This window comes from Sebastes fasciatus, chromosome 1 (genome assembly GCF_043250625.1).
Source record: "Sebastes fasciatus isolate fSebFas1 chromosome 1, fSebFas1.pri, whole genome shotgun sequence".
NCBI classification, from domain to species: Eukaryota; Metazoa; Chordata; class Actinopteri; order Perciformes; family Sebastidae; genus Sebastes; species Sebastes fasciatus.
The window spans coordinates 41,076,958-41,101,689 of record NC_133795.1 but is presented as its reverse complement, the minus strand read 5'-3'; the positions used below and the strand labels follow the sequence as shown (position 1 = coordinate 41,101,689).

At 40.1% G+C, this 24,732-nt stretch overlaps 1 protein-coding gene across 1 annotated transcript; it reads right to left on the bottom strand.

Moving 5' to 3' along the window:
* Window positions 1-794: 794 nt before the first annotated feature.
* camk1ga (calcium/calmodulin-dependent protein kinase IGa) lies at window positions 795-22,125 on the bottom strand. The gene is made up of 13 exons (XM_074649210.1): window positions 21,971-22,125; window positions 19,220-19,331; window positions 12,903-13,028; window positions 12,083-12,157; window positions 9,477-9,615; window positions 9,086-9,209; window positions 7,760-7,835; window positions 7,374-7,486; window positions 4,909-4,987; window positions 4,642-4,729; window positions 2,437-2,786; window positions 1,268-1,364; window positions 795-1,160 (listed from the first exon to the last, which is right to left on the bottom strand). The coding sequence occupies exons 2-12, from the start codon at window positions 19,303-19,305 to the stop codon at window positions 1,301-1,303; spliced, it is 1,320 nt and encodes a 439-aa protein (XP_074505311.1). The 5' UTR covers window positions 19,306-19,331; window positions 21,971-22,125; the 3' UTR covers window positions 795-1,160; window positions 1,268-1,300.
* Window positions 22,126-24,732: the final 2,607 nt, after the last annotated feature.

The following is a 24,732-nucleotide window of genomic DNA, read 5'->3' as shown; positions in this document are numbered from 1 at the left end:
CGCGTCCACAAGAGTCGGACGGACGGATGGACTCACAAACTGAAAACATAATGCCTCCGGCCGCGGCTGTCGTCGGTGCCGAGGCATAAAAATAATACATGTCCAAAAATTACAGTACATTTCCAGATGTTGTTATAGTGTCCAACGGTGAAGATACATTAAAAGCAGGGTTGACGATGTTCTCCAGTAGACACTATTTGTTCTATTGGTTGAAATGGTCTTTACACCCCGACAGCGATCCATTACTGATGAGCTCTGAAAAAGGAGCGGAAAAGAGCCGTCATCTGTAGCTGCTGTAATCCTGTAAAAACGTCTACCGATCACTGCCTTGAGGTCCGCTTCAAAAGAACCAATCAGATGCCTCCCTGCCTCCCTGCTCGTACTCTACCCTTGGCGTGCACCGGCCTGAACTCAAAGAGCGTCGCCGCCGCAAGTTTCCCGGAGAATGGAAGAGAAAAGTCAGCCCTGCAGTAGCACTGCCGAGGTTACTTGTCATGAGGTAGCGTTGTTGAGTTGAGTTCCTCTCTCCACTCTGTGTCTGTGAAGTAGTTACGATGCGGCGGTGCTCGTGCATCTGTGTGGGGGGGGCGTTGCCTTGGAAGGAGCCCCGAGGGGAGAGGGGGGGTTTGACGGAGCTCCTGAGGCGATGCTACTTTCAAATTATGCTAGCTTTCCAACATCGTCGACCCTATCTTTAAATGTCCTAAAAAGACATTCAGAGTATACAAATTACCTAAAAAAGCTTATGAGCTTTATAAAAATGTAAAAGTCATTGGAATTCAAAGTACAGCCAGTCAAATAAAACTCAAAAATATAATTAATAAGCTTTCACATTGCATATGTCCCCTAAATCTAAGTATTTAGTAACATGTCGACAGTTATATACAATAGAAAATAATAGTGTTGAGAGAATAAAATGTCATCAGCACAACACAAGTTGTATGAATTCTAAATGAATTCCTGCTTGTGTCTGTTTTGTATATAGACAGCCATTCCAAGTTAAAGTGTTTTTTACAGTGCAGATGCTGTAGGTGTCTGTCGATGGAACATGTGGTCTGCAGCAGAGAACCACAGCAGACATGAAAAAGCTGAGCAGCAGATGTGTCAACACCTTCATAGCAAGAGGGATGCCACGGAGTGCCGTTGACTCGAGAGACAAACTAAAAGGAAAAACAAAATGAGTTGGGTTTATTAGGCTGGTTTGAGTCAGTAATTTGTATAATCAACATCTAAATTCCGACAGAGAAAGATGAGAGATCCCGTTTACCTGCGTGAGATTCATCTCAGGTTAGCCAGCTGGTCACATGACAGAACACACTCCAGACTGAAACGACTGGTCCTTCCTCTGAGACACAGCGTCCATGCTGCAGCACATCACACAACCAGGATTACACATCCACCCAGAGAAATACGCAAAGAACAACTAGTTGCACTAAATCTCATAACATAAAAAAAAAAGTTTTAAAGCATTTGAACAATGATAATACACTTTGTCAATGCAGTTCTCCTAAAAATGATTTAAACTCTATGACAATATTACAACTCATACTGGAGGTATATTATCCATTTCATTTAATGAAAATACATATAATATGAAAATAATAAAAAACTTTCAGAACCAATCACCATTAAATCTAGCTTGATGAATTATCCATTACCAAAAGGTAATATTTGTTGATTATATATAATCATAGACAATATGTCATTGTTCAAATGCACACTGCTCAGACAGATACAGTATAATCCCTTGTGGGGTACCTCAAGGCTCCTTTCTTGGACTGTCTAATTTACATAAATGATCTCCAAAATGCAACGGATGAAATATCGCTATTAATATTTGAAGATAGTATTAATCTCATAATTTCACCATGATATAGTATAGTATATATACAGTATGTCCAAAACAAAGATCTGTGACAATATGTAGTAATGGTTCAAAATAAGTTTTACTTAAAAAAAAAAAAAAATCTAATTTGATATTTTTTTTAATAAAGGCACGGTCACATGGGCAAATGAAGGCAAGTGACCATTGCCTGCCGAGGCGATATTCGCCGGACAGTTCAGCAAAGTTGAACTCCGAAGATGTGAATTTGCTTCGCAACCGGAAGAGTATGTTTTTCGCCCCTTCGCTCACTTAGAATGTAAGTGAACGGGAGGCGGATGTTAATTTTGCGTATGTGTGACCGTGCCTTTAAGAAAGTTAATTATACTAAATTTTTAGGGGTGCCATTGGATGATGACCTCTCACGGAAGAGTCAAATTGACTTTATTATTAAAATAGCAAAGAGATCTCTTGGCCAATTTACTTCTGCCAATGTATAGCTTCTATCTATCCATATCTAAATTACTGCAATATTCTATCAACTTTTTTCTTATATTCTGGTAGAGCTGACATGCCCGATTTTCACGCAGCTGGAAGAGGGCAGCAGCTCTCACCTCTTGGATGGCCTGAAAGGAGCATCGATCGCTGAAAGGAACTTATTGACCTCTCTTGGTTCATCGACGGCGAGGGCGTTGCCGGGCTGACTGTGACAGGCTCTCAGCGGCGGACAGAGACCTCTGCCCGACTCAGGATTACTGCAGGATAAATGATTGGCCGCGCGAACAAGATTCCCGTTTGGGTCGAGGCTTTTGGCCTCATCGCGGTGGGGTTCCAGCGCCTCCTGGTCTTTCTGGGAGGACTGTACTTCGATGTTGGGCATGCAGATGTGTGAGGGGGGAGGCTCGGTGAGGGACATCTGCAGTTTCTTCATGTGGTGGACTACTGAGGCTACGTTGAAGGCTTGCTGTTGGAAATGCCACACAAAGAGAGAGGGTTAAACTGGGGCTGCCTACGTATGGCATGACACATTTGTCTTGAAATAGTATTGACAACACTTAAAGAGCATTACATGTTTACATTTGACATTGTATTTGAAGCTTTAGCTTCCAAACCACTTTGCCTTAGATCAGTGGTTCTCAAACTTTTTACACCACGTACCACCTCAAAAAGTATTTGACTCTCCAAGTACCACCATTATGACCAGGGGTGGGCAATTATTTTTCCTGGGGGGCCACATGAGAAACCCAGATTGTTGCCGGGGGCCAAACAAATTCTGTCAGACGTAACCTCTACTTTATCACTTATTTTCAGCATTTATTATACTGAAAATCACTCCAAACATCATATTATGAAGTTTTTGAACCGTACCGGACTGACTGTTTTGGGTAGTAATGTTTCCATTAACAAAACTTAACAAAACAGAGAATCCCCCAGCATGCCAAAATATAAATACATGTACTGTAGGTCCAAAAAGCCCTATTTTTCAGTGCAGGGATGGTACTGTACACAGTTGTACTGTACTTTGTTATTGTCATCTATAGTGGTTGTTTGCATAAAAACACACAATTCAAATGATTATGAATATTTAAATATTTGCTTTGATTAAAGAAATCTTGGCAAACTGCTCCGAGCTAGTGTTAGGAAGTTAAGTAGGTCATAATTCTTTATCTAATATCTATTTTATATTGATGTGAAAACATCTCCTTCAAACAACTGGATTTATTCAAGTTTCTCACCAAAAACTACATTTTACGAGATTACATTTGAACACATCATGATAACGTTGTAATTTACCTTCGCCAAATAGTCATTTTTCCTGAGCCGACTTTGAAGGCCTCGTATTAATAACTCAATGGCACCTCCGTTAACGTTCGTATCTCTGGTATTATCCAGTCAGGACTGCGCTGCCCACCGGCTGCTAACAGCTAACGTTACTAACTGTCCTCCTGCTGATTTCAACACAGATCTGTTGTTCACAGTGTCGCTTTATCAGGGAAAAATAGGGTGCGTCCCCTCAGGTTTAGTAGCGCCACGCTGTTGAGCACTTTTTTTTCTCTCCACCGTGTCTCCGGTCCAAAAGCATCAATACAGAGGAATCTTAGTCAGAGATTCCTCCACGTACCACTAGAGAGAGCACGCGTACCACCAGTGGTACGTGTACCATAGTTTGAGAACCACTTTGCCTTAGATCACTGTAACTTTAAATGACATTGTCTTTAGTATAAAATACTTTCCCCGTAGGCTTTAAAGGTGGCAAAAAAACGCCTGGTGTTTTTTTTCCCTGATAGAGAAGAGCAGCTGTGGTCAATTTGAATTTATGATGGATGCAATGATGAATGGATGGTTGTAATAATGTAAAACATATTAGAAAAAACTTCCTCTCTCTCTCTCCTCTACTGTGTGCTGTTATCGGAGTGTCAGTTTGACCGGGGCACACACACCGAGCCGAGAGGACAGCCTGCCCTTCAGCTGCATTCATTCAAAATCCGGCAGCGTGACACCATCCCGCAGGTTCGAGCGGAGGTGTGGGTGTGATTTTTTGCGCTTTAGAACATAACTGCCGTGAAACAAGCAGAAAATAATGTTTTATTTCTCTGACTCACGGATTTGGTCTCACTAACGCCACTCTCTCTCTTCACTCACTCTATAGCTCGCTAGACCATTGCTGCTCTCTCTCTCTCGCTCGTTGAACCGTGGGGGAGGGGCCAACTTTGAATGCCGTCTGTTCATAAACAGCAGCCGTATTATACCTTTAACTATGAAAAACAAATGTGGCTGCAATATAAAGTAGTCCATGAGCCAACAGCAGTGTCACTCACCTTCCATTTGGATTTGGCAAAGTTTCTCTCCATCTGTTCACAGACAGACTGATGAATGTCAAGGTCTTTAGCTGTGTTTCCAGCAATCCTGCAACCAAGTCACTGTCATTAGTTTATTTAGGAAAAAAACAAACAAACAAAAAAACTGTGTGTGTGTGTGCGTGCGTGCGTGCGTGCGTGCGTGCGTGCGTGCGTGCGTGCGTGCGTGCGTGCGTGCGTGCGTGCGTGCGTGCGTGTATGAGTGCGTGACCAAGAGAAAGAACTAACCACGGGTGTCTGAGTGCCTGCTCGGTGAGGAAGCGTTTCGTGGGGTTTTTCTCCATCAGATTCCTGATAAAGTCTTTGGCTGTTGAGACATTGCATGGTTCATTGGTTAGTTTCTGATTAGAATTCAGTACTCTGACCTGCTGCAAGCATACAATGATACACATTTGGTCATCTACGGTGAAATTACATATGATTCCATCTAAATAGGCTACACAAATTGTATGCTACCGTTACTGTTGTGACAATTTAAATTTTCATGCTGCAACAAGACAACAACAACAACAGCCTTCAAATGAGAGCAAAAGACAGAGACATTTCTGCTTTGCAGAATGAAGTCCATTCACAGAAAAGCTCATGCTTGTGTGTTTAAGGGACATTGAGCCTTGGATCACAGCTGGTATAAAGGAGACTTTACTGTGTAATGTCAAACAGTGTCTTATCCTCATGGATGGATTACTCAAAGTGTCAGGGGCCCCTCACCTACAAAATGACCACAAAGACACTCAAAAATGACCACAAAGAAAAATAAAACGACTATAAAGAGACTCAAAATGACCACAGAGAAACATAAGACGACTACAAAGAGTCTCAAAATGACCACAGAGAAACATAAAATGACTACAAAGAGAGGCTAAACAACTAGAATGTCTGTGTATGTAGGAGAGGTGATGGGGCCTTTTGTCTGAGCACATCCACCCATGCTTATCCTTGACCATTATGTGGATGAGATGACCTTCTGTAGTTCCACAATACTTTTTTCTGACATTCTTCTTCAGTTTAATGTTCTTAAAGTCAAGTCATCTACAACAATAAAATGCTCAAATAGATCATCATAGTAAGACAAGACCTCTTTCATACACGTAACAGTAGGTGGCAGCACTACACCGATGCTTAAGGGAAATAATTCAGTGCGTTTGACATGTCTCTTACTTAATGCCAGCTAATTTAATCCCTCAGGTGAGCGAGCAATGTCCCTGCCAATTTAGTATGTACAGTAATTATATCTGACCTAATCCAAACAGGTCAAACCCCTATAGCTGTGATGTAAGTATGATGTAACGGTGATGTAAGCTGCAGCTGGTCTATATTTGATTAAGCTCTAAGGATATATGAACACTTCCTGATCTATACTTAGCAAACACCTGTTTTTGTCATATTTCATGAAACAACCAGAGCTGGATTTTAGTCTTTCGAAGCAAGTCTTTCAACTTTATGAAAATATTGCGAGTCCAGATGTGGGCTGACCTTATCCTGTACCATAACATGACATCTCTTGCTTTCAACACTCCCTTTTCAATCGTGCAACAGCGCAATGCATTTTCACGGAAATTTTATAAAAATGTTCTACAAGGTAACAAAACAAACAGAAAAACTAGTTACTCAAACATTAACCTCATATGTATTACAAAGATTTTTGAAGGTTCAACTAATCAAGCCGTCATGTCTAAATTCAAACAAGTCTTAAGGCAGTCAAGTGTCTTAGCAGATAAAAAAAAAGTCCAAGTCAAGTGATTTAAACCTGTTATGGCTTATGACAAGTTGTAAACACAACATTTACATATTATCACCTATTAAAGGGACTATTTGTAACTTTCAGAAATGCTTGTTAACAGCGACACCTGTGGCCGTGAAATCAACAAAAGTCAGCATCGGGCTCGTGCTTGCTCGCTCTAAATAGACATGAACGAGCATTGCTCAAAACAGTGAGGCGACACACGTCAGCTAAAAGCACAATATCACTCTATATTTCAGCTGCTTGGCAGTAATGTTAGCTGACCAGACGAAGGTCTCTCCATGAATCAATGCTGATCCTAGTGTTGGCTTTTCCTGCCTCAGCGTAAGCTGGTAAGGCAGCGGGGCTACGCAGCGAGTAACTATGTCGTCTCCGCCCGCAGCCGGAGTAAACAGAGGAGACACCGACACCCGGTCGGTAACGAGACCACAATGTTACTCGCTGCGGAGCCCCCTCACTTCACAAGACACGGGAAACCTCTGTTGGTCTGGAGGAGCTGCAGCATTTATTTCTGCACAAACGTCCACTGTACATTCATTAGATATTCTCAGAGCTAAACTAACTCTTCTGCAGTGTGGAGTGAGCGCGCGTTCACGTCTAGAGGTGGAGCGAGTACGCAAGAACGCGCGCTGTCTGAGTGAAGGCAAGCAGGCAGAGGCTCCGGCCCCACGCGAGCGCGCATATGCGAACACTCATGTGTCCCGACACGGTACATTGCTTAAAAAGTTACAAACAGTCCCTTTAAGTTGGTATGGTGAACTTAATTCTTAGATTAGAATGTTGACGACTTGAGTCTAGATATTCTTGGAAACTAGAAACTGAAATTGTTGTCAGAGCAACAAGTACTTACAGTCAAAGTTAATACAATTCCAAAAGAGAAAGTGCAGGGGTATTAGATGTCAAAAATGTTTGTGAAGACCGAGATGTCAAATGTTTTCTGCCGTTTTCATACCTGACTCGGAGATGTTGTCCCAGAAAGGTGAATGGAAGGCGTACTCGGCTCTCATGATCTTGGAAAACAGACGACTCTCGTTATCTTCGAAGAATGGAGGGTAGCCGCTGAGCCTGCAACACAGACACAACAAGTCAATTCAGCTAAACTCATTACAGCTTCCTTTTGTAAATCTCTTACATCAACATTTTGGTAAAATTTTGGACATGCTATGACTCTGGTTGTATCAAATTGATGGAAAAATTATGATTTCTCAACAAAAAGTTGATTTATGGCATAACTTCAGGCTTCTGACATTTCGGTTATGTAATCTAATAGATCCTCTCCGTTTAAGAACAATCATGTAAATGTGCTTTGTTATTGTTGGAGAACTGAAATGTACTCACAGGATGTAAGTGATAACTCCAATGGACCAGCAGTCCACTGCTTTGCTGTAGGGTTTCTGGGCCAAAACCTCAGGGGCTGTAGAATGACACACAAAGAGCAAGAAGAAGTTCAGTGGTGATCAGAGAGAGGAGAGGACGGGAGACGGGGAGACAGTCCGCTGGAGTCAGTGCCCATCGGAGGGCTCTTTCTCTTCTAGCTAATGCTGCAGTGCCGTTCTCCGTTTCAGCAGCAGAAAGTATGAAAATGGACTGTTTTGTCCTTGGCTATAACATTTTCAAACACATATTTACATCCAGGAGCAATACAATAGTGTTTTGTTTTCTTCTGTCGTGTGTCTCCTCAATCCTCGTTTTTCACGGTTTATACCGTTGTATCTGTGTAACTCAGCCAACCTGGTGACGTCACAGGCTAGAGTAGCTAGAGTACTGCAACACGGCGGCTCTCTTGCAACGAAAGTTAAACGTTGACATTTGTCATGTTTGCTGTATAAATGTTGATTAGAGTGGAAATCCATTTAGTAAATCAGCTTAACTTGGTTGACAGCTTCACGTCCATTTTAAAATGACAATAAACACCTTTGCTTATAACTGCCAGCTGCAGAATGTAATAGCATGATTACACTGGGAAAAGTGATTCCATAAAGTTCAATGTTTTCTGGATGAATGGGTTTCTTTCCAGGAAAATCCAGCGGATGTGACATCATGCACGCTCGCGAGTGCCTTTATTCTCCACTTTAGGGCTAACAGTGCGCAACCATAGCTAACATTCGGTTAGAAATGGAGTCTGCTAACGCCAACAAACGACCAGCCCCCCACCACAACTCAGACTCCAACACAAGCTCCACAGAAGCACAAAAAAAAACAAAGTTATATCTAGTGAAGCCCATCTTGCAAAACAGGAATGTGACTGACGTTGGAGGAAAACTGTGGAGTAATGGGGGTTAACTCTGGAGCAAGTAACGTTATCGACTCCGGCCCAGGAGACCAAAACTACGGTGTCTCCACTGAGCCTTCTGACCACGGTCGAGAGGCTGAAGCAGGAAAAGTTAACACTAGGATCAACATCGGCTGGGCCTTCCATTCATGGAGGGGCCTTTGTCTGGTCAGCTAACATTACTGCCAAGCATGTGAAATATAGAGTGATAATGTGGTTTTAGCTGCTAATGTTGCTAACGCTAATCAACATGATGCCTTTCAATCACATTCAAGTCTCGTGTGTGTCGCCTCACTGTTTTGACTGTTTGTTGTGTTATTTAAATGTACAATTTTATAACGGGGGAGAAATCCCCCAAAAAAGTGTATGAGTATCCCCCCCCAATAACTCACCAACATATCCTGGTGTACCACAGGCTGTGGACATCACACCATGCTCCATCGTCTTAGACAGACCAAAGTCACTGACCATGATCTTAGCATTCTCATCTGTATCATAGTACAGCAGGTTCTCAGGCTGCTCAGAGACAGACAGAGAGAGAGAGAGAGAGAGAGAGAGAGAGAAAATGATGTAAATGTAAATTTGCCCATGCATTTTTCATAATAGGATTGCTTATTATTTAAACCTAATGTAATTAAAGCAAACGGTACTTCAGAAAATATTCACTAAACATCTGTTTAACACTTCTTTTATTGTAATGTGTTTTGGTCATTTGGTCATTCTAGCTTTTAATTTTCTTTCTTCTAGGTGAAATTGTTCTCCATGTGTGTGTGTGAGTCTTACCTTGAGGTCCCGGTGTACGATGCTGTTTTCGTGCAGGTAGCTGACAGCCTGCAGCACCTGTTTGATCACCGTGCTGGCATCCTTCTCTGTGTAAACCCCCTTGTCTACAATGCGATCAAATAGCTCCCCACCCGACACCCTGCACACACACACACACACACACACACACACACACATGAAAGAAATCATCAGTGTTTCTATCTTTCTAGGCATCTTGTTTCATTCTTCAAACCCTTTGACCGGTCACTTGGACAAAGAGTCCTGTTCGACAAAAACGTTTTGTTGAGGGCTCGTAAAACCTCAGAACTTTATTTTAAATTATAGAGGTCACACAGTTCCCAAATATACTGAATATGTCACAGTACATTTGGAAACAATGAGTGCAAAATGGTGCATAGAACATGAGGATAACTCTTTTGATGAAATGGTACTTTGGGTTTGAATATTTCCCTCAGTGTAAACATCATATAGCTTCTAGGGATGGAACGGTTCAGGTAAAACGTCCGAACCGTTCGGTTCGCTATTCACGGTTCGGGTCGTGTATGTTCAGTTCATTTGAAATAAGTTATGAGGCCGATTGTGTATTTTTTTGTAGAAATCAAGGCCTATTGAAGGAGGCTGGGACACTGGCGGATATGGGTTTTGAGGTACGGGGTTTAACACATGCGCAGTGTAACTGAAGCTGCGGTCGTGCGTTGCTATTGGCTCAATTTCGGCGAGTGCAGATCAGATTTTACTGCACGTGTTGATGAAGCGTGACCCAGCCCCCTTCACGGATGAAGTGCGGCTGTCAGTCAGTTAAGGAAATTTCAATTCAATACTTTACTTTTACTGCCATGTCAACCCACAGTTGATTGGAATTTGTTTCGGGGCTGTGCTCATTAAAAACAGACAAAAGCACACACATATAAAGAAAACATAGTGTACATAGGAGACAACCACATACATTTATACAATCATTCAAACCAATAAAAACCTAAAATGCTAAAATACTGTGAAGAGCTTTGTGCTATTGCAACTTCCCCTTAAGTGTCTAGTGCAAAGCATTCCTATAGTGTGTGTTGCCTGGAGCTTAATTTCCTCCTGCAAAGTGCCTATGCATTAGAGTTTAGGTGCCTAATAGCATCAGGGTACGTGCTGTTCCTGAGGCAGGATGTCCTACACCTCAGACTCTGAAATCTCCTTCCAGAAGGAAGGACATTGAAGGGACAACTAGCAGGGTGGGAGGGGTCGGCAATCATCTTCTGGGCCCTGTCGCTGATCCATGTGGCATAGATGGAGGCCAAATGGCCAAAATGGGGAGTAGTCACGATAAAGTACAGTTAGAGAATCCACCAGCATCGTTTGGCTCTGCTGTACGGGAGCATTACGGATTTAGTGTTACCTATGAGAATGACGCAAAAAAGTGGTGGATAAAACGGCGACTGTGTGTAAACAGTGTGCAACACGTCTGGTTGATGTTAGCAGCAACACTTTGGGTAGGAAAGAGCAACTCCTTCTCCCCGCAGCATTTAAACAGCCTCTACATGCAGATTCAGACAGGGCAAAAAACATAACTAAAGCATCGGGGAGGTTTATAGTGAACGCTATGCAGCCTTATGCAGTTGCGGAGGATGCTGGATTTCAGCATATGATTAACGTAACATTACTTGAGCCGTGCTATACACTTCAGCAACACAGTGATTCCAGCAGCACAAACCCTGTAAAGTGTTTTATATTTAGTAATTATTTTTAAATAACACAGTGGTACAGAAATCCAACCGTATTCCTCCAAATACTGCACATTTTGAGTGGAAATACTAATCTTTCAATTAAGAGCTAATAATGAAGGAATTGAGACATATGTTATACTGTTGTTGTTGTTGTTGTTGTTGTTGTTGTTGTTTTTTAGTATAATTTTGGTTGAGCTTATGCTTCAATTTATGTTGATGGCCTTAGTTTATAATTACATCATATGCATGATATGCATTTTTTGTTTGCACTAATAACTGTAGAAGACCTATTCTTTTAATTAAGATTTGACAATGAAGAAGTGTTTATGTTCCTTATGTAAGCCATACTTTTGTTAAGGCAAACATTTGTTTACTTATTTTTGCCAAATAAATGAAAAGCATGTTGAAATCAGAACATGACCTCTTCGCTATAACATAAATGTACCGAACCGAAATGAAAACCGTGACCCCAAAACCGTGATATGAACCGAACCGGGAATTTTGTGAACAGTTCCACCCCTAATAGCTTCAATGAAGAGCTGGAACAATCTGACACAGAATATGTATTATACTGTCAAACAGTGTGAAATAAGATGATTCCTGGGTAGAAAAGGGGACAACTGTATGTTGTTAAGGGGTTCAATGTCATTACAGAACAAGCAGATGCACTATATACAGCTCCATGTGATTCTGTCACTATGATTTGGTGACGTTTGGTGATGTTTCTAACTTTACGGTGACTTGAAGGTACATTTAAGGGAAAAAATAGGCCTTTAAATATAAAAGAAGCACACTTCTACAACATATATTGTGGTTGTTATTGTCAGATTTCTTTACCCTCAATATGAGTTAATACTTGGTGAAGAATGTGATGATAATAATGAGTCCACTTACAGTTGCATGACCAGGTAATAGTGTGTTCGACTCTCATAGAAATCCTCTAGTCCCACCACGTTTTCGTGCTGTATCCTGAAATAGTAAGAGAGAGGTTGAGGAATCACTGATGTCCTCAGTGGTAAATGTTACATGTTTATAGTGTTGCAGGCTGTTCTCCTCAGAACAGGTCGTTTAGAAGCAAAAGTAAGAACAAATGCAATACATTTAAACATTAAAGGTCCCATATCGTATTCATTTTCAGGTTCATACTTGTATTTTATGTTTCTACTAGAACATGTTTACATGCTGTAATGTTAAAAAAAACTTTATTTTCCTCATGCTGTCTGCCTGAATATACCTGTATTTACCCTCTGTCTGAAACGCTCCGTTTTAGTGCATTTCAACGGAATCGCGTAGCTAGGCAACAGCTTGGGTCCATGTTTACTTCCTGTCAGCTGATGTTATTTACATACACTGCAACAGGAAATAATCTGGAACACATTTAGAATGTTTAAAACCGTGTAATGGTCTAAATATCGTATATTTGTGACATCACAAATGCGCAGAAATCCTAACGGCTTGTTTCAAACGCACAATTTGCTGAATACGGACTGTGTGTATTTCTCCGTATATTGAGCGTTTTGATAGTTTAACAGTATTTATAAAGCACTTAAACCTGCTTTATAATATAAAAGACATGAAAATCTCACTTTTTACAATATGAGACCTTTAAGTCGATGGTGACTTCACATAGAGCAGAAAACTGCTGCTCTCTGTTGGCTAGAGCATAATGGAAATCACCTGTATGAATGTGTGTGTGCACGTGTGTGTGTTTTACCTTCTCAATACATTGATTTCATTTTCAAGGTTGCTATGGGCGAGGTGCTTTTTCTTCAGACACTTCAGGGCGTACAGCATTCCTGTTTTCTTCTCTCTCACCATAAAGACCTCTGAAAAAGACCCCCTGCACAGAAACAGTAAGGACAGAGATACGGGTTAATGGAGTGAAATCAGTCAATGGAAATTCTCAAACATATCAAACTATAAAAGGACACAACTATTTGTTGTTTGTATTTCTTCATTATCCTTATCATTATGTCAAGTTCAAAGCACTAGTTTTCTTTCTGGTTTAATATTCCTTTACTTCCAGACAGAGACATGAATGTTTCCAGGATGATGAACAATTATCTGCAAATACTTCTCAATTAACAATAATCCAGTCACACTAAATGAGTGTAAATTAATCCAACTTTAAGCCCTTTAAACAACTGTGGAAAACGTATGTGGACTCCCAGGTCTGCGAGGCAGTGGAAAGAGGGTCTGGTCCCCAGGAATGAGATGGGTCACTTGCTTTAGGGTCCCCAAAAATAAGATTTTGTTAGTGGTCTTTTTTTTTTTCTTTTTTTTTTTTATGTATTTAACCAGATTTGAAAATGTACAGAAAGGTTGGTTTACCCCACTGAGGCTCCACTTCAGCACCCTGAGACAGATCTTTGTACTCACCGTCCAATCAGGAGGTAGAAATCGCTCACTATAAAACAGCTGTTCCAGCTCCTTTTACGGTATTTATTTATTATCCTGCTTTACTTTGATTTGCACTGCATGCACCCTGACTGCCAGCCATCCCCACCACCCATACACACATGTACAGTCATTCATGCACACATTTGTTTTGTTTATTTTACTTTATTTTAGTCCGTTTTATTCTATAAAGAAATAATAAATTAGCCTAGGGTTCACCAAAGCCTTGGTTCCATGCTGCCTCCAAGCCTCCCTAGTCAGCTCCTCCTCACTATCTCCTCCTTCAACAGACCTTTAACATAGCAGACATTTGGATTTGTGATGGAGGAGAAGCAGGTGTATCTAATGATGTATTTAATAATGGCTGCATTCCACTGAGGGGAGGGAGGTCCTGGTATTGTGCATGCCGGCTCACTGGCAGAGCTTACTGAGATACTTAATGGAACTGAGCCATTGTTAGTGATCAATTCACCAGTGCTTTTCCTACGATGACATGTCAAAATGTCAGCTGTGAAAAAGGTCTCTTGATAGTTTATGGATAGAAAAGGGCACCAGCCCTGAGCGATCTTCCAGGCTCATGACCTATCGAATGAATGTAACACCTCCCTTTTTCACTCAGCCTCCTTAGAGAACGGATCTAACTTGCGATCTCCAGCCATCATACGATGTCGCTGAGAATGTCGTCAACCACAAGCAAACTTTATGCTCCTCGTCGCTCCCGGCCTTGGATGACCACAATGCCTGCTTTTGCTGCCTTTGCTGAGGCCAACTTAAGACTTTAGCATGTCAGTAGTCAGTATATTTTTGGCATCATTGGACAAAAATCCCATAATAACCTTTCAGTATATTGTAATTCAAGTGTTCTGAGAGAAAGCTAGACTTCTGCTCCTCCTCATGGCTCTGTTTTCAGGCTTTAAAAAATCTAGCCTGTGACGGGAGACTTTGACCAATCACAGGTCATTTCATTGAGAGAGAGCGTTCCTATTGGCTGTGCTCCGGTCATGTGACCGGAACTTGGCGTTCCTTCACCAGATTTCACAATGGCTGCCCTGTTGCAAGCTTTCTCATGTTACAGCTAAACCGTGCACTACAAGATGATTCTGAAAACATCTGAGGAGAGAAATAGACATTAACGTAACAGAATATTAATTCATATTTGATCAGCGCTGTCTAGTTTGACCGTTTGGTCGGAGTTCACGAGTGATTGACAGCCAGCTCTTATAGACAGCAGATGGACAGCAGATCCCAGATCAGCTTTGAATGCTTGTTTTCTTCCGGTCTGTGAAAGCTTGCAGATGCCATTAGGAGCACCGGAGGACACCGGAGGACAAAGAGGAACATGAATTTCTAATCATATTTGCTCCAATCTCGCCTCCTACAGCTTTAACATCACACATAAAATCTGCTCCATCCAGTCCCAGCCCCAGGAAAAAATGAAGGTTGGTCAGTCTTGGCTGGGTATCACCATGGTAGCTATTTCTTTAGGCTCACAGTCAAGCCGACAGGTGTAATCCCACATTTTGGCATCCGAGTCAAGCGTCTGTTCTGGTGATGAAGCTCTGACCTAAAACGCCTCAAATCCAATAAGGGAGTCTAAAATACACACGTTAAATGCACTGTTGCTATTATAGTTTTGTCGTGCACTGTGTTCTGAATGAGCGTTACAGACTCATATATTGATACTGGCCTTTTATTGAAAATGACATCTGAGACCTGTATTTCTTTTAAATATTTAGAGCAGGATATTTGCTTACTTACTGATCCAAAATTGTAATATGGATTATATTTCATCCTACATTTAGGCATAATTAAATAATATGATCAACTTTCATAACCGAGGAACGTCACTGTATAGCCCATAATACCCTATAACTTTTATTAGCCTTAATTTAGTCTTCAGTGGGGATTTTGACGATCCTGTGAACATGCTGTTTCACAGGTATTCTCTACCTGGAAACAAGAACACATTTTTGAAAGAAAAAAACGTCACCACTTGACTCGAAAACAATAGCACCTGAATGCACCTTCGCAAAGCGCTGTAAGTCCATCACTAATTGATTAGCGAGGTAACATGTGTTGTCACGTTTCTGTTGGCACAAACACACGCCTGCAGCAGCATGCTCACACCACCTCCCTTCATATAGCTTCAGTCCACTCATCCACCCATATAGTCAGTCAGAGTCTTAATCCTATAATGAAGTGGTGCTAGGATGTTCCCGCACTGCTGTTCTGACATCAGTGTCCAAGAACTTCACACACACACACACACACACACACACACACCTCTATCTCATTCAGGCCTTTAAGCAGCTTTGAGACAGCAGGACAGCTCTGAGGAAGGAACACCGACTGTACAGTTAACCATGTGTTACAGGTTATTGTACTGACCAGTGATACAAAGCCGACCTGGTCTCGCTACATTTGTGGAAATGAAGCAGATAAAGGAAATAACTCTTTTTTAGCTTTTGCAGGTTTTAGGGCACTAGCTACAAATCACATATAAAGTGTGGAACCTCAATGTTAGTTCAGTCATTAAAGTCAATCAATATTTTGTGAATTAAATCATAATGTTGTTCATTTTATGCTGTAATTATTTTTATTTAAAGTTGCTTGTGTTAAGACATGAATATAGTTGAATTTGCAAAGTTTGGATTATTTCGTTAAAAGGGCAAATCCAGCGATTTAGTATTACTCTTCCATAAAGTTGCGGGACATGAAAATTGATGTGGCAGAGGTCGCATTATACTGACTTTCACACCCTGATGTGGGTCAAAAGCTCCAAAAATGTTGGTTCCTACCTTTCCCATGTCGCAACTTGATAGCGTCTTTTGTTAAACACTTCCTGTGTGTGCCATGTCAGAGGACGTTATACAACTGTTTTCAATGGCTGATGTTTCTCATGACACATAAAGTTGGTGCAGTGCCCTTTTAAATGGGAAAAATAAAAGCCTTCTATAGAGAAATAGCTTTATACTCAGCAAACTAAGGTATTATATAAGATATTTGTTATTAGTACTAAAACTCAGGTAGGTATCACAGGGGCACAGGTGTCAAAACAGCAGTTTGGAGCTATAGCAACATCAGGTAGATTGTATCTTAAAAGTTAAATAAGCTCTGATATTTTACAGGCACCCCTACACAAAATATCAATATTAATATTGCACTTGATCAAGTTTATTCAACTGCAAACTTGTGATCATGATCATTATATAATGAATCATACTGTCCTCCAACATGTTAGCAGTCCTCCACTAGCATGTTCAGCTGTGAGTAGATTACCCAGACAGTATAAGAGGCTTCATTGATTAAACCAGCTCTCTGGGAGGTGATGGAAGGGATTATCCTCAGCCGTAGGACAATCTGAGCCTGGTAACTGGGAGATAGACGGCAGCCGGCAGCCCCTCCATCCACTTAGGCCCTCTGAACTTGGGCAAAACAATCTAATCTAATGTTACTGTAAAACAGTGGCTGAAATCAGGTTGGTGGCTGCAGCAAACACATCAGTCCCATCCTGGATGATGGTTCATAGTAATTACATTATGCTAATATGAATTAATTATTAATTATACACATCTGGAGTCACGCATGTCTAAGAGGAGGATTTTGTGAGTACAACAGCGCCTGCATTTGCACTGTAGTTTTTTAAGACCACACCCTTCTGACACAGTCTGCTGTACCAAGCCCACCTCCTGTCTGAAGTCTGTGCCAATTGCCATCACCAAATGGTATTTGAGTCCTGATTCCAATAAGTTTCCATTAAATGTTTTCCTAGTATGTGAAAGTAATCAGCTATGATGTACAAACAGCAGTTGGTACATCCTGATGCAACCCTAGACTGTATAAAATATGGACGTGGTCTCCGTGTCGTCACCCACAGGTTTCAGAAGTGCCGTTGTGAAGCTCAAAGTGCAACGATAAGCCGATGCACAAACAGGTTAAATCCATCATTTATCGCCAGCTGCAGTGTCTGAGCACAACAGACAACTGAGTCCCGGTTCACCCGACCGGGAGAGATAGCAGCCATGATGCTGGGTGTATTGTCCCAGTAAAAGTCTCCACCGCATTATTTAGTTTAGCTGTGAGGTTGTCAGCGGTGTGTCTGCCCAGCGTAACGATAGCAATAGTCCGACAAACCGTGTGTGTGTTTGTGCCACGAAAACAGATGTAGCGTTGCTGGAGGCTTCGTGCTCGCTGTTGTCACACACATACGGTCTGTCAGCACAGCGTAACGTTAGCGAGGGTCTGACAGACCGCGTGTGTGTGGCGGTGGTGGTGAGTGTGTGATTGTTGGTGGCGTTATAGCTGTGAATGTAGCAGCTAAATGCTTCAACTCCTCAAGACCCAAGCCAACTTCCTGTATCTTGCAACACCGGCACAGACTCCCTTAGAGCTGAAGTAGCGAGATTGGAGCAAATATGATTAAAAAAAGTTATTTTTATAAAACGGTCGCTATATCGTGACAGTAGTACATGAAACAGGTAACCTGAAAAAAATCATGTGCCTCCGTGTCCTCAATCTGCAAGATTTCACAGACCGGAGGAAAACAAACAGTAAGAGCTGATCTGAGGTCTGCTGTCCAGCTGCCGTCTATGAGAGCCGGCTGTCAATCACTAGTGAACTCCGACCAAACGGTCAAACTAGGCAGCGCTGATCAAATATGAATCAATATTCTGTTACGTTAATGCCTATTTCTCTCCTCAGATGTTTTCAGAATCATCTTGTAGTGCACGGTTTAACTGTAAAATGAGAAAGTTTGTGACGCCGCCGCCATTGTGAAATCTGGTGAAGGAATGGTAAGTTCCGGTCACATGACCGGAGCACAGCCAATAAGAACGCTCTCTCTCTGAAATGACCTGTGATTGGTTAAAGTCTCCCATCACGGGCTAGATGTTCTAAAGCCTGAAAACAGAGCCATGAGGAGGAGCAGAAGTCTAGTTTTCTCTCAGAACACTTGAATTACAATATGCTGAAAGGTTATTATGTGATTTTTGCCCAATGATGCCAAAAATATACTGACTACTGAAGCTTTAAGTGAATTTATAGAAGAAAAAAAATAGAGCAAGTCTATATCACGATAGAAATGATGTAGAAAAATGAATATGATATACATTTTTATATTGTATTGATGATATGTATCGTCATATTGCCCAGACCCAGCTGTAAAGTTGGCCATTTTAACATGGGGGTTTATGGGGATTGGGGGACACGTTAGCTCCAGAGGTTGTCGCTTCGGTGCAACAAGTAGTAGACAGCTGACTATCCCACCCACACCATGACATGACAGTTAACATGACAGACTTGGAAAAACAACCATATCTGCTGTAGGTTTCATCGGCCCAACCTCCACGCTTGCAGATGGAGGCAGTCACCGCACTTTCCCATCTGACCAAATGAGATTCTTTCCAAATCTATTCAACAGCCAAAGAAAATCTTTGTCCTTAATGACCACTACTGGTGAATTGATGGTCTTCAAAAGTACCTTTTTTTTTGCAATTTTGTATAAAATTGTCTTAACTAGTTACTTAAAAAACTTGCATTAACGGTCAGTGAACCTTGACACTTTTATGCTAGTCCTTCTCTTCTTGCACACATTTCCTTCTCTTATCCGTCTTTACTTTCAACAGCAGTACTTACGATCCCATTTTCCCCTTGAAGTCAAACACATCCTTAATATTGCTGGTGTTTTTCTTCCAGCTGCAGATGATCTCCTTCCGCCCCATCTTGGCTCTGACGTTGCCGTAGACTCCTGAAGCACAGATGACATAAATCATTTACATTTCTTATGGGTTAAAAAACAGGGACACATCGTCATCATGCATCAAGTTAATATCGGAAAGCCACCAGCGTTGATTTAAAAACCTGGAATGAATTTTTATTTGATCAGCATCATATAAATGTGTCTCTTTTCAACAACATCCTTGCAGTACAGAGTACTGTTCAGCCACTCTGACGGGTCTCTGTCCCTCACATAGGAAGCTAAAGTTTAGCCCTCAAAACAATCTCATTCTGTGAATTGTAGCATCTTGGTGGAAGGCTCTTACGTTCATATAACTAAATCAGTTACTTTTATGAACTGTATTTATACTTTTTATAAGAATCAAAATAAATCAAACTGAATAGAAGTAATAATTACATTGGCCAAGCGGCTCTTTAGCCCCTCTCCAGTGGCTCCCTGTGGATTTTTAAAAAGAATAGTGGAAATGAATAACTGTTTTTTGTTTACATTTGAATTTTTATTTATCATCGTTGTAGGTCTATGGTACAACGGAGTATTAGGGCCACATTGAGGAAAAAAAAAAAATCTGAGATTTTGAGAATAAAGTAATAATATTATGAGAAAAAAAGTAATAATATTATCAGAATAAAGTCAGAATATTATAAATTTTATTTTATAGAATTATTTTATTTTATTTTTTTCTCGTATAGTTATGACTTTATTCTCATAATATTCCGACTTTTTTCTCGTAAAGTTATGACTTTATTCTCGTAATTTTATGAATTTTTTTCTCGGCAAGTTATGACTTTATTCTTGTAATATTCCGACTTTGTTTCTCGTAAAGTTATGACTTTATTCTTGTAATATTACGACTTTTTTTCTCGTAAAGTTAGGACTTTATTTTCGTAATATTACGACTTTTTTTCTCATTAATTTATGACTTTATCTGGAAATCTCTGAGTTTTTTCCCTCAATGTGGCCCTAATACTCCGTAGTACATTTGCACTTTGGTCCTCACTGTATTAGACTTATATACTATATACTTAGACTATAAACTGTGTTACCTTCATCACAATGCTCAAATGTTTTGCGACTCCAAACAGATTTATTTTTTTATTTTTTTGCCTAAAATGTCTCTTGATAGTAAAGGTTGCTGACCCCTGTGTTAAACATTTAAAAGTCTATTAATAATGACCTCAATGTTTCTAAAACCCCGGCTAGAGCCCTGACCATAATGGTCAAACACACCTGATGAACAATGTGATTGGGAGGGGGGAGTCATAAGCTCTTCCCTCTTACCCTTCCCTGTTCCACAACCCTTTTAAGATGTCACAACATGTTCCCCTCATGTTCTGCTTACATAGACAGTAGCATGTCCATGACTGAGGTCAGTAAAGCCTATTTGTAGCTATCAGTTATACAAGACTCAAAAAGGATTAGAGAGGTAAAAAGCAGTGGTTAGTTAATCTTCCCAGCCGTTCCGCCTGCCCTCCCTCCTTCTCACCTCCTGTACTCATCCCTTATTTCTGTTGTGGGAACAGATTAGTGGCTGATTCCCTGACAGGACAAAAACTGGGTCGTTTTATAATCCTGGCCTTGAAAGGTCAATGAACTCTGGCCTTCCAATAATATTTGCTGAAATGCACCAATATTAGGCAGTACATCTGAACATTAATATGCCAAATTATGAAACTGAAAGTTACTATTTCAGAAAATTATTTTTAGATTAATTGGTAATGGACTTCCGACCACCATGTCAGCATTCATCCATTCACACACACACATTCATACACCAATGGCAGAGGCTGCCATGCAAGGTTGCAGGATCTATTCTAAATACTCATTCATACACTGATGGCTCAGCCTTCAGGAGCAGTTTAGGTTCAGTATCTTGATCAAAGACACTTCAATATGTGGACTGGAGGAGCCGGGGATCGAACCACCAACCTTCCGATTAGTGGACAACCCTCTCTACCTCTGAGTCACATCCTGATTATACACAAAAAACAGTGATAAAATAATAGAACCATATAAGATATTTCACAACCACTTTGTATACTGACTCAATTCTTCATACTCTATATGATAAATTCAATTATTACAAGTCCATTTGAATTCTGTAAGAAAACTAAATGAAGTTACAATGTCAACTTCTATTCCTGCTCTGTACTCAGTGGGGAACAGGGAATCCTACGTTCGCTTTTTTCTAAAGTTAAGCCATTACTAAGAAAAAAACTAAGCCATTAAATTAAACAATTTAGTGACGCCAGAATTCAAGGGGTAGTTTATAGGCTGGGTTGAGAGATGATAAAGATAGAGGCTCAGATATACTTTAGCTGGTTTTGTCCCTTAATGATTACAAAAAAACAAACTCCAAATCTGCACACTACTCTACAGCAAACAGTTCTAGTATCTAGTATCTAGTTTCAACCGCAGATTACTGAACAGAGTTTAACGTGATGAGACTATAGAAGATCAGCGGACAGCGCGAGCATATTCCTGCAGGGAGTTAGTTAGTTTGGTATCTCTGATGGTTCAATTTAAACATCTTTATAAAACTCAGAAGCAAATTTCTGAACAAAGACGACTTAATAGTATTCATACAGCTTAAACATACTACTAAAGTGACTTCTCTAAGTCGTGAGAGTGTGATAAACAGCAGTTCTTACCTGAGGAGCGGTGTACAGGTGTACAGGTGCTGGAGCTGAGGTATCCGCGTGAGAACCTGACGGTCTGTGAGGCAGGCTGCTGAGCTCCACGAGCAGGGGGGCGGGACCTCGCTCAGTCATCACCTGTCAATCTGACAACATGCTACATTCAATGACCCGTGGGAACCCTGGGAACCGCACTGCCACCCGTTACATTACTAAGTTATTCCCTATTTGGTAAAACTGAAACAAACTTTGCCATTAATTTTGTTCTCCACTACATTTATAATTATTGTATATATATATATTTATTTTTTTTACTTATTTGTATTTCCTTTCAACAGGTACAGCTGTAAAGCACAATCACATGCTTTAAGACCCACCAGGGTCATAAGTGTCCTTAAGGAGGCAGTCCGTGAACTGTCCATACATTGTTCCATTAAGTAGGAATGAATGAGTAATATTTTTCGTTCATAGGCCCAGAAAATACATAAATGTACAGTGAGGAAAAATAACATGTATATTTATACTTATATTAGGAGAAAAGAGAAGATAAATATAGAAAAGGAATTGAAAAAGAATAAATAAAGAGATAAATAAATTAAAATAAAATAAAAATGAGAGATGAAGTTAGAAAATAGAAATAAAAGAATAAAATAATAAACAAAAATAAATAATAAATAAATAAAAATAAATAAATATGGATGATAATCATTTCTAATTGATCAGCAAATTAATAAGTTTTTCAACAGAATATCTTTTCCTTTCTGTCTTGTCATAGCTACTTGCTGTTTTCTATTTACCATATTCACACTGACTATTTTCTCATGTATTGGAAGAATGTCACACCAAATGTCACTCCGTGTAGGTTATAGGCTACATTACATGTTTTGATCAATATGTTTTTGTAATATGCAACTGATTCAACAAAGGCTGGATTTTTTGTAATAGCGTAGCCAATTATATATCAGCTATAATTTTTTATCTATAGGCCTATGCCGCCAAATCATAACAGAAGTTATCTCATGACACTATAGAGCAGGTCTAGACTGTACTCTTAAATGAACAGAAAGACAGAAAACAATTAAACAGAAGTAAACTAATAAAGAAATCTTATATCTTATTTGTATATTAGGCTATTTTACAAGGTTATGTTTTGTTGACAGTAAACTCTTATAATAACAGCCATCAGCTAAAACAGAAAGGCAGCAATCCTCATATTGGAATAGAAAAAAATTGCAAATATTGGATTTCAGGATAATAATCAGTTGTTCATCAATGGTCATCCATTCATTTTTGTTCAATCAATCATATCAGATACTTCCTTTCCCCTACTAGTTGAACCACCTGACCATAAGTCAACATTTGTAATCCTTTATTTTGTGCTAGAAACCTCCTTTGGTTTCCCAATTATACTTGAAACAATTCGCTTTAAATGGTAAAACAACAGGCTGTGGTGTGGGCCAAAGACAATTCCTAAATGTTATATCAAACTGCCCATCATAACTGGGCCTTTTGTTCACTCCTAACTTCCTGTCTGTTTCTCTGTAATTAACATATTTTAAATTTACACTGCGCATGAACTCACGTGCTGAATACCAGCGAACAGCAGCGGCCACTGACACAGCATTATTGCATGTGATTATCTCACACACATCCAGTCAGCATATTGCCATAATGATTACATCACCTAACCACGTGGCCATTAGCTCTCCAGGTACAGCTTCTTTGTAATGATGCAAGTGATTCAAATGTGCAAATGGTTCCACTTTTGTTAACTTTCTGACACTAAAACCTTGAAATGGACAAGATGTGAATTTCAACTGTTTCAACATTCTATTGGGTCATGCTTCACTTCAGCAATCTGCACAGCCTGAAGATGTGCAATACTGCAGCACGAGACATGTCCCTCAATGATTGATAGCACAGCTAAGCTTATTATATATATTTCAATTCAATTCAATTCATCTTTATTGACAGACACAAACAACAATACATACATTAAAATAGAAACTGACACTTTTTTATAAATGACAGTTGTGCCAATGTTTCCACGTGACTGGTATGGTAGAACACTAAAACAAGGATTTGACAGTAGCATAATAATAGTGTTCTGAGAGTAATTTAGCCGACATATAAATGTGTACATCAGGTTTCTCAACAGAGCCTGGAAAGTGCTGACTCCTGCATTACAGAACAGCTCGCTTGCACTACACCACCTGGGTTTCTTAAGTAATATCTGCATGCAGTCAATGTAGGCAACCTGAGGCTTATGCATACTCGCCTTTCTAAACTTGTCCCACTGGAGGGCAGTATAGAGCGGAGTGCAAATGGCTCTAAAGAGACCTATCTTAACATGGTCTAAACACATGTAGAATTTTCTTGCCCACATGGTACTGCCTGTACATGTCGTAATAAACATAAACATAAACATATAAGCATAAACAAAACCTTTTTTATGAACGCAAACATCAGAGACAAGAGTTTGTTCTTTTTCAATCATAGACAATACTGGAGCAAAGCATATGAAACTGCACAATTATTTTTGGAACCAAAAGCAGAATTTATTAAGCCACCTTTTTGCATATGTGTACAATAGCCATTGAAATTTAAAGAGAAAATGATTTTGGTTATTAAAATATAACAAATAGGCTATTACAAACAAACATTTAAAAAAAAAATGAATAAAACCCGAAGAAAATGTCACATTTTAATAGGCCTCTGCTGAGCCCTTCAGTTAAACTTCAAACTAGATACAGTATGTTACATCAGTCATTAACATT

Coding starts and splice junctions, on each gene's coding strand:
- camk1ga (XM_074649210.1), bottom strand. CDS start 19,305: ATGGGGCGGAAGGAGATCATCTGCAGCTGGAAGAAAAACACCAGCAAT. Junction 9,616..12,082: donor TATTACCTGGTCATGCAACT/GTAAGTGGACTC, acceptor GTGTGTGTGCAG/GGTGTCGGGTGGGGAGCTAT. Junction 7,836..9,085: donor TGGTACACCAGGATATGTTG/GTGAGTTATTGG, acceptor GTCATTCTACAG/CCCCTGAGGTTTTGGCCCAG.